General features: G+C 45.3%; 1 protein-coding gene across 2 annotated transcripts; it reads right to left on the bottom strand.

Moving 5' to 3' along the window:
* Window positions 1–2,273: 2,273 nt before the first annotated feature.
* CDKN2C (cyclin dependent kinase inhibitor 2C) lies at window positions 2,274–8,525 on the bottom strand. 2 transcript variants are annotated; one of them, XM_048312321.1, is made up of 3 exons: window positions 8,228–8,525; window positions 7,716–7,856; window positions 2,274–4,154 (listed from the first exon to the last, which is right to left on the bottom strand). In XM_048312321.1, the coding sequence occupies exons 2-3, from the start codon at window positions 7,842–7,844 to the stop codon at window positions 3,780–3,782; spliced, it is 504 nt and encodes a 167-aa protein (XP_048168278.1). In that variant the 5' UTR covers window positions 7,845–7,856; window positions 8,228–8,525; the 3' UTR covers window positions 2,274–3,779. The 2 variants fall into 2 exon arrangements, with proteins under 2 accessions (XP_048168278.1, XP_048168279.1); XM_048312322.1 differs by lacking the exon at window positions 8,228–8,525 and having other exon boundaries at window positions 7,716–8,220.
* Window positions 8,526–9,244: the final 719 nt, after the last annotated feature.

Genomic DNA, 9,244 nt, shown 5'->3' with positions numbered 1-9,244 from the left:
TGGACAGGAAGAGCAAGGGGAGCGGAGCCGCAGGAGCCAAAGTAACGGTTTCGGAGCCGGGTGCGGCCCCCCCGCCCCGCGGCCCCGAGCCCGGGCGCTCCCCGGGGGCCGCCCGACCTGCCCGCACCTCGGCCGGCGCGACCCTCCCTCCTCCCCGGGGACCCCGGCAGAGTCCTCCGGGGGCACCGACATTTTGAGTGCCTGTGTGGTGGGGCAGGCTGTGCTGAGAGCCGGTGAGAAATCTTTCTTTCTCTCGCTGTCCTTCTTTCTCCATTTTTTTTTCCTTTCCCACCGCCCTTCCCCCCCCCCCCCCCCCCCCCCGCCATGCACAGAATAACAGTCCCCACGGAGAAAAGCAAAAGCTTTCCTCCCCTCGCTTTTTTGAGGCAATTTCAGCACTTTACTCAGGAGATAATAATGTCTGGTTCCTTCTGGCTGCCTAGCGAATTCTCAGGTACATTTGTGGAAGAAACCCTTTTCTTTCTTTTAGAAGATGCAAAGTCGTAGTTTTCTACTGTGTTAACTCTTTCTTTATGTGAAAAATGCAATGGCATTTCCTAGGGAGCTAATATCTTACCCCACCATGGAATAAACCATTGATCCCATCCCTCTCCCCACACTGAAAGATGGAAAGAAAGTATTTTCCTGTACTTAAATGTGCAGTGGCTTATTGCACTGGAGACTGAGCAGAATTCACCTTCAAATACCTTCTCATTTACTCTCCCCCGGCTAAGGGCAGGGCAGTGCCTGAGTTAGCCCTGCACCTCTGCCCTTCTCTCCCCAGCACCCACAGATAAGGTATTTCACCCTCTCGCGGTGCTGCTGCCACAGATGAAACTCTCTTCGTTCCCTGTAGAATCCCTTTAGGATCTGCCCCTTCCCAAAAGGAGTTCAGCAGCCCCCGCCGTTGTTCCGAGGACAATTCAGAAACAAAGGTCAAGTGTAACAGCTTTGCTCATCCTTGTAACCGAAATAGGGGAGAGGGCTGTTTCCCCATAGTTGTGTCCTCACACAGCCTGGTCACTGTGAATCCTGGTACAGCTACATTTTATGCTCTATTTCTTCACATTTTTCTGTGCTTGCTGTATTTGTTTCTATTTATACCTCTCATCTCGATACTGCGCTGTTTGCTGTCGATTCCTGGGCTGCTGCAGGGCGATCTCTGCTCCTGCCTGGAGACTTACTTGGCAGTTGGTTTATGTCTCAATAAAAGCTCTCAAAATTCTTTAATTCCATCTCACACGCTGCAGTTTTGCATCTCTGGGTAAACATGATTGTCGACATTTTCACGAATACGCGAATTTTTGAAACTGGACTTTTTGATGTTGCCAAAATAGTGGGGGGGGAAGCGCCAAAGCAGTTTCTGAAAGCACACCCGATACTACAATCCTTTTTAGGTGTCAGGATTCCCTATTAATAAGACTTGCTTTATATTATTTTCTCCTCACTCAGTAAGTATAAAGACTTCTGGAGGAAAGCCATTCCCCAGCAGCCAGGCACCTTTTGTCAGTGACAAACCCTGTAAGGTGCGTGTAACCCACCAGCTGACGAATTTCTTTGGTTTCCCAGAGGCTCTTTGTAGTAACTATTAACTTCCTGGGATAATAGAGAGCAATCCTTGCTTTCAAAGTATTTAACTAGGAATTTCAATTGATAATGTTGTTTCCGATAAAATGAGGGGCTCACTGAGAAAACGCAGCAGTAAAGTCAGATAAAACACACCTTTAAACCAGACTATCGCCCGTGACTCAGCCGCCGAGGTTTTGGGCATGACCAGGGGGTGATTCGTCCTGGCTTTAACCCTGAACTCCTGGCACGCAATAAAAGCCGCTATTTCTGACTAGGCGGGGCATTTTTCTAGGAAGAGAAGTTGTTCTATCAAGCCACTGCTTAAACTTCGCCTTAGCGTAAATTAAATGCTGATGAAGCTCCAAAAGGGTTTGGAATGAGGTTTTTTAGAAGCACAGGTGAAAAAAAACCCCAAACAAACATGAGAAAGCTGGATATTACCTTCTGGTGTAGCACGGAATTCCTCTTTTTGAGAGGAATAGAGAAGGAAAAGTCTTGGAGCATCCTCCAGGACATGAGGAAAGGAAGATGGAGAGCAACACAGAGCGATTTGGGTCACTTCACCTCGGGGACCTGTGGATTACGTTGCTCGGTTTAATATTTCAGGTGGTTTAGTGCTCTTTCTACCAGGAATTTTGAGGGTTATTTCCCCAGTAATGCTTCCTATGTGCTGTGCTGCACCGATTAATGATCATGCACACAAATTTCATATTTCACAGAGGTTTTTAATCAGAACACAGCAGTGTGACAGAGCTTATAGTAAATGTGACAGTTTCAGCAAATTATTTTTTACTTGAAAATGTAGTAACTGATTTTGTGGGGCTAATTAAAAAAAAAAAAGTTAAAAACTAAACTAATGTACTCCCTCTCCTCTTTTAAGTGCTATTTAAAGTAGTATTCATTTTGCATTGATTTAAAACCTTCTATTTTGCACAATTGAAATTTAAACTATTCAAAATGAAGCACTTTAAACTGCCCATCTGTCCAACAAGTAGATCCTGTACAAATGTTAAAAGTTTCATAATAGACTGTTCCCGACAGGGTGCTGAGCATCGTTAGCTCCTGTTGAGGCTGGAGAGGCAAATGAGTTTCAGTCTGGTGAATACTCTCAGCTGTGTTGCAATGGAAAATTTCCAATGGTTAAATTGTGTTTTAGGTGCAAGCAATAACTTAACTTCACAAATATCAAAAGTGCTGCTTCCTAAATGTCACTGTATTCAAATATTCTTGTTTTGTGAGATGCTGTCATTAAAATAGTTTATTTCCAGACAAAACAGAATAGTTGGTGGAAAGCAAATATTACTTAAAGAACATCTAAACTGCACTCAGCAGATGAAGCAACCAGAAATCTTGTATTGCAGCCTTCGTGTCCTCTTGCCTCTGACAATGGTTCTCTGCTGCTTGTTTTGAAACTAGAAAAAAACGTCTTGTGCAGTGCACAGTAAACACGAACTACTAAACTGAGCTGTTTAAAACCTCTGGCAATCAAAGAAACACCACTTATACTGTTTCTGGTAACTAAATTGAAAACCAGATTGGTGAAAGTTTAAATACACAAAGAGGAAAAGTGTCATCTACATTTAGAAAGTAAGTGACCTAGTTCTACAAGCTCTTGTTAGTGACAAAATACAGTTACTGCCTAAAGCATCTAAGCGCCATCCACTGTCCTCAGGCCGTCCCCTTTGACTTCCAGCTCTGCCTGTGCAGGTGACCCCTTATTTAAAGGATGTTTTTAACCAAAACAGGACCTCAGACTCTTGAGCCCGACTGAAAGGGGTGGGGGGAGTGAGAAGGGAGGGGTGTGTTGAGAGGTGGGAGAAATCACAGTAAACTATTTCCTTTTCTTAAAAGTCCAGCAACATTAAGCGTGTGAATAGTAGCTCTTGTATTAATGACTTGATACAAATGACCTAAAATAAATTGCAAAAGTTGATACTGGAAAACTAGATATGAGCAACCAACATACACACAGATGAGCCTGTGAGCACTGAGTAAAGTGAAAGGTATAGGAAACTGCTGGGAGCATGGATTTCAAACGTTTCTGTTATCTAAAAACCCACCTCTGGAATTTCTTGAGACTTACACTACCAGCTGTTCAGGGGAAAAAAAAAAAAAAAAAAAAGTGGCAACAAATGCCGTTAAAAAGGAGGGAAACACCCCAAAAAGTCTGCATGCCCTCACGTCCAAAGGAGACCCCGTCCTAGCAGTTTTCAGTCCATGCTGGGGGGGAAGGAGCTGCTGGCCTCCAGGAGCTCCACCACGGCCGCCCTCCTGTACAGCTTGGCCAGGTCGTAGGCGGTGGCCCCCCGCTTGTTCTGGTGGCCCACCTTGCACTCGGAGCGCGCCAGCAGCAGCTCCACCACCCGCACGTGCCCCTCCTGGGCCGCCAAGTGCAAGGGCAGGTTGCCGTCGTTATCCTCAATGTTAACATCGGCTTTGAACTCCAGCAGAGTCTGCAAAGTGTCCAGAAACCCCTCCCTAGCTACGTCGTGGATGACAGCGAAGCCGGTACTGTCTTTCAGGTTGGGGTTCGCCCCGTTACTGAGCAGCCGCCGGGCGATTTCGGGGTTCCCGAGTTTCATCACCTATGAGAGAGAGAGGAGAATTGGATACCGCGGGTGGGGGGATTGCTCCAGCACTGCCTCCCGTCCTCACTTCTCATCCCTGGCTTTCGTCAGAGCCCAGTTCTCATCTAAAGCAGACAGAAGAGCCTCGCTGTAAAACTAATGACACACCAGAACGTCTAGTTTTTAATGTATTTGTTACTGAACTCGGTGAAACTCTGAAAGATGTTATCACTTCGGTGGTCATAGCTTTCTGCCTCGGAGAGATTAATGCCTGAAATAGCATAGAATGGGATAAAACAGCTTTTTTGTTTTGGTTTTTTTTTTTTCCCCTAACGAGGATCATCTCAGTTTCTTAACATATAAAAATTAGGTATAGTTCGGTTTTATTTGCCTAAGTATTGAGACACCTCTGCATTACTGTTTAATCTTGTTAAATAGCAAATATAGGGTCTTTGAGGAGCAGATATTTTACCTCAGCAACAGCAAATGTAGAATGTGTTTTTACAAGCTTTCAGGTGTTTACATTGTCTGTACATTATGATAAAACAAATATTTGGACTGTACCATAGCTCTGTCTGTTGAGAAACACAAATGCTAAAAGAAATTCTTCTCCCCAATATTCGTGTTTCATTAGGTGACCCAAAAAGGAAAAGTCAAAGGGAATGTTTCAAAATTACAGAAGTTCTCTTCTAAAATCAGTATATTATATTATACTTTCATAACCTCTCTATAAGTAAACTGTGGCTATGTTCTGTTGTTAAAACATCCCTTAAAAAATATACAACAACAACAATAATTGGATTTTCTGACTGTTTCTCAGGGAAAAAAAAAAGAAAAAGCTTCTTTCAATTTTCTCAATTGCACCATAAAACTATCATAATTAGAACACAAATCTCTCTTATTTGTAACTTAACAGCTTGCACCGATTTCCTTGTAATTCCTCATTTTTTGTTTGCACACTTTCCAAAAACGAACACTGTAATGTACAATGTGTAATCTCCAGCCTATACGCAGTATTTTCCTGTCCTTGTAACTAGTCTCATTGTAAGTATAAAATTCGAAAAAAACTAAACTCTTTTCTATTTCCTTAGAAAGAGATCCACACATCGATTTGAAAATCTTGGTTAAAAAAAAAAAAAAATCAGCATAAACAAGCATTACAGTGCATTAGATTTAGCATAAGGTACAATTTCTACAGGGGTTTGCTGAAAATCTGTCCTGATGAAAAATATATATTAAGTTTTTTAAGAAAAGCCAGTTATAATAAATACATTTATGTACAGCGTTTGAAGTGTAAAGCAGCCTAGCATGTTATAACCACAGACAGGAGCAGAAGTGCAGATAAGACAGGCTGGGATACAGGAAAAGAGATCTCTCTATGCCCCAAGGCTTCCAGCTCCTGACTGCCACTTCTTTCACTTCTGACGAGAGATGGAAGCGATGTTAAAAGAAAACAAGATCATTGTGATCTCTCTTTGTTTAGTGAAATCTGGACATTTTGATCTTTTTTTGAGAGCCCAGGCTGTATTATTTGTGAATTCAAAACATATATTTGGGTTAAGTGGGAGTTTTCAGTGCTCAGGCCAGGGGACTAAAGTGTTCAGTTAAAGATGTGAGGGGGAGAAAATCCCATAAAAGGTGGTGCTTTTTGGCTGTGGGCTACAACTGAACAGCAAATGTCCCCTATATTTGCAAGGTTATGCTTGGGGGGAGGGAGGCGAAGAAAGAGAAAGCATTAATTGAATAAGTCTGACGAAGAGCATTAGGGCAGGAGATGTATTTGAGGCCTGCATAGGTGCACTTCACCAGAAATAAAAAGGACAGAGCAAGATAAGCCGAGTAGCTGTTTAATTAAACATAAATGAAGAGGAAAAATATAAATTAATTGACATTAATATAGGAGCATTCTCTCCATTGTAATTGAGAGAGAGATTACAGACAGATTATCTCAGTCTAGCAGAGTGCACTGACAGAGAAGTCTTTCGAGCGTGGCCACGCACCCACAGCACATTTCAGGATGATACATATTGAAAATAAGTTGACAGATTCTCCTGTTTTGATTTTTGTTGTGGTTCATTAGCTCAGTTGTTATTAGGCACCCCTAAGAAGTATCGTTAGGGCACGGATGCATGTTTAATACAGCTGGATGCTATGTCATTGTGTAAAATATACCTTAATTCAGGATATGGACAGTTAGCTGCTTTTAGAAAAAAATATCCAGCATTACTCTAGGACAAATTGGTTTTCAGCCCTTGTCCCGAGGATAAAACAACCAGCTAAATGTTTCCTGCTTTCTTAAAGAATTTAGTTTGTCTAAGTCATTAATTTAAACCCTTTCACTCTCTTAAAAGTTGCTGCAAGTGCCTGCAGTGCAATGCGATGACCTATTTAGGTGTTAACAGGACAGCGAGGAGCTCACAGATCTCCAGCTTCAGCGAAATTATCAAAAAAAGGGTCATTCCTGCATTATTAGCAAGAGGTGCTTATTTTCCAGCTCTAACATTTTGATATTAAGCCAAAAAGCTGTAAATATCTCGAGTACATTCACAGGTTCTATGCTGTTTGAAAATCCACTTTCTGAAATTATTACCATGGTTTTGGGGGAAGGGGGGAGAGGGGTTAAAAAACGATTTTACTAATGTGTAAAATGAAAAAGACCTACAGCTCCACTTCCACATTTCATTACTTACACCTTAACTACAAATAACCACACTTATTTTCCCTCTGGATTTATAAATCATATCTTTCATTATTTGGTAGGTATTCTAGCCTTTTTGCCATCATTATCTGATAATATTAAAAGCAAAATCTTTCATCAGCTCCAATAGTTAGCAGTTGGACAGGTTCCAACTCCTGCCTGCACAACTACACAGTTAAAAATTAGGACACAGCACCCTATACGATCAGAAAGGAAATAACTGGAAGCAGTGCCCTGCCAGCCGATCCGAATAAAACAAATTTTAAAGTCTTAATTATGAATAAAAAAGCAAGTGATTCAGCTGGAACCCCGACTCGCAGGGCTAGCTTTTAATGTACATCGGAGGTCCTCGGTTCTGAGCAGCATGCTTCCCAATGAGAAAGGTCATTCCCACAAACAGAGCATAAAGGAAAAGTATCATCCACAGCAGATCCCAGAACCCAGACGAGCCACGCTTTAAAAGCACATTGCAAGAAAAAAAAAAAAGGAAGAAAAAAAAGATATAAATCCTAAGCTTCAGAGAACAGAACATTTGTGTTTACAGACCTGCTATGAAATCCTGCTCACCTAAGCTGATTTCTTTTCATCTCAGCTCTCTCATTCCTTGCCTCCTCCCCACGAAGTCACAAAATATTAGCAAACTCGTAGCCCGTTTGACATTGAGGGTGATCCCCAATTGAAAGAATGGTTTGACCAGTTTTATTTCAAGTACGTCATTTTAGGGAGTTGGAGCCACTAAAAGTTATAAAATATGGCATCCAACGAGTTTGAAAAACCACTCGAATTTCATCCACCAGCCTGCTTAAAATGTTGTCTTTTTTGGAAACCCGGGTCACGTAGGTACCAGTGATGAAATATTTTCTCCCTCTCTGGATACCAACCTGCAGCGCAGTCCTCCCAAATCCATTTTGTGCATTGACGTTTACATTCTTTTGCAACAAATTAGTAAGTTGCACTAGGTCCCCCTTGGCAGCCGCGGACGCCAGCTCGTTCCCAGAAGGCTCGGCCATTCTTTAGGGTGACTGACGATCGGAAAAAAGATGAGATTTTTTTTTTTTTTTTAACCAGGCATGGCATCGGAGACTGACAGAAGGATTGGGATGGTTAATCTTCTGGAGTAAGACCTTGTAGTAAATACTCGTAAAAAACCTCCTTGCCAAGAGCCCGCCCCTAACTCACACGTGATTATTCAGCAAAACTGCAGCTCCACTTGAAGGAAGATTTCTTTGGTTCCACATATAGAGCAACTCTTATTAAAGACTTTGGCCACTTTCGCGGCGGGGGGAATAGATTAACAGCTATACAATATATTGTATATGTTATAGGTAACATATATACACGTACACCGGAGACTCACTCAGACCTGAGATCTTGGAAGAAGAAGACAACCCACCCTGTTCACAGTCGGTTTCTGAAACTTAGCAGCAGCAGCAGCTCCGAGGAAAGATCTGTAGCAGTGTGCATCCAACTCCCGCTCGGGATCCCCCCTTCATCCCACTCCGTCGCCTTAGTCCGGGCCCAGCAGGGAAGGAAAGGACGAGCCGCGCCCGGAGAGGGCCGGGTGCGGCGGCGGCGACTATCCCGGCGCCCAGCTCGCTCCCTGGGTGCTCTCGCTCCGCGCAGCAGCAGCAGCAGCAGCAGCTTCACTCCCGCGGCCCCGCGCAGCCTCCGCGCAGCGGGCGGGCGCGATCCCGGCCGGCGGCCGCCCCCGGCGGCGGCGGCTCCGGAGCATCCAGGAGGGCGGCGGGCGGCGCGGGGGGGCTGCCGCGAACCGCCGCCCGCGCTCAGGGCGTGGAGGAGCCGCGACCCGGAGCCGTGTCCGCCGCCGTCCTCCGGGGTCCCTCCGCCGGGGTCCCGCCGCCGCTGTCCGCGCTCCGCCGGGCGCTCCCGGGACAGCCGCTCCTCCCGCCGCGGCCGCGGGGCGAGCTCCTGGCGGGGGCAGGGGCCGCGCTGGTGCCGCCGCTGCCCCGGCCCGGCCGCGCTCGCAGCCGCACTGACAGCCCCGCTCGCCTCCTCTTCCAACTTCGCGAAATAAAGCTGCACTTGCCGGTCCGCGACCGCCGCCTCCGCCCGCGGCTTTGCGCTCCCCCTTTTTTAAGCACAAACAATCGCTACTTCTGTTTCCTAAGGACACGAAGCCGGTTTCTCTCTCCTTTTTCCCCCCCCCCCCCCCTTCTTCTTTTTTTTTTTTTTTTTTTTTAACCTCATCAGCTTTTTTTGAAAAGAAAAAAAATTTGAGCGCTTTTTGAGTTGAAACACCCGCCCACATTTTAACGGCAGAGATTTAAGGAGGCGCGGCGGAGTTCGGGCAGGAAGGCCTGCAGCGGCTCCCGCCCGCCCCTCGCCCGGCCCCGCCGCGCTCCGGCCGCCGCAGCTCTGCGGCTCCCGGTACCGTCCCCTCGCCGCGCAG

This window comes from Corvus hawaiiensis, chromosome 9 (assembly GCF_020740725.1).
Source record: "Corvus hawaiiensis isolate bCorHaw1 chromosome 9, bCorHaw1.pri.cur, whole genome shotgun sequence".
In the NCBI taxonomy this organism is placed as follows: Eukaryota; Metazoa; Chordata; class Aves; order Passeriformes; family Corvidae; genus Corvus; species Corvus hawaiiensis.
The sequence above is the reverse complement of the archived record's forward strand: the minus strand, read 5'-3'. Positions and strand labels throughout refer to the sequence as shown.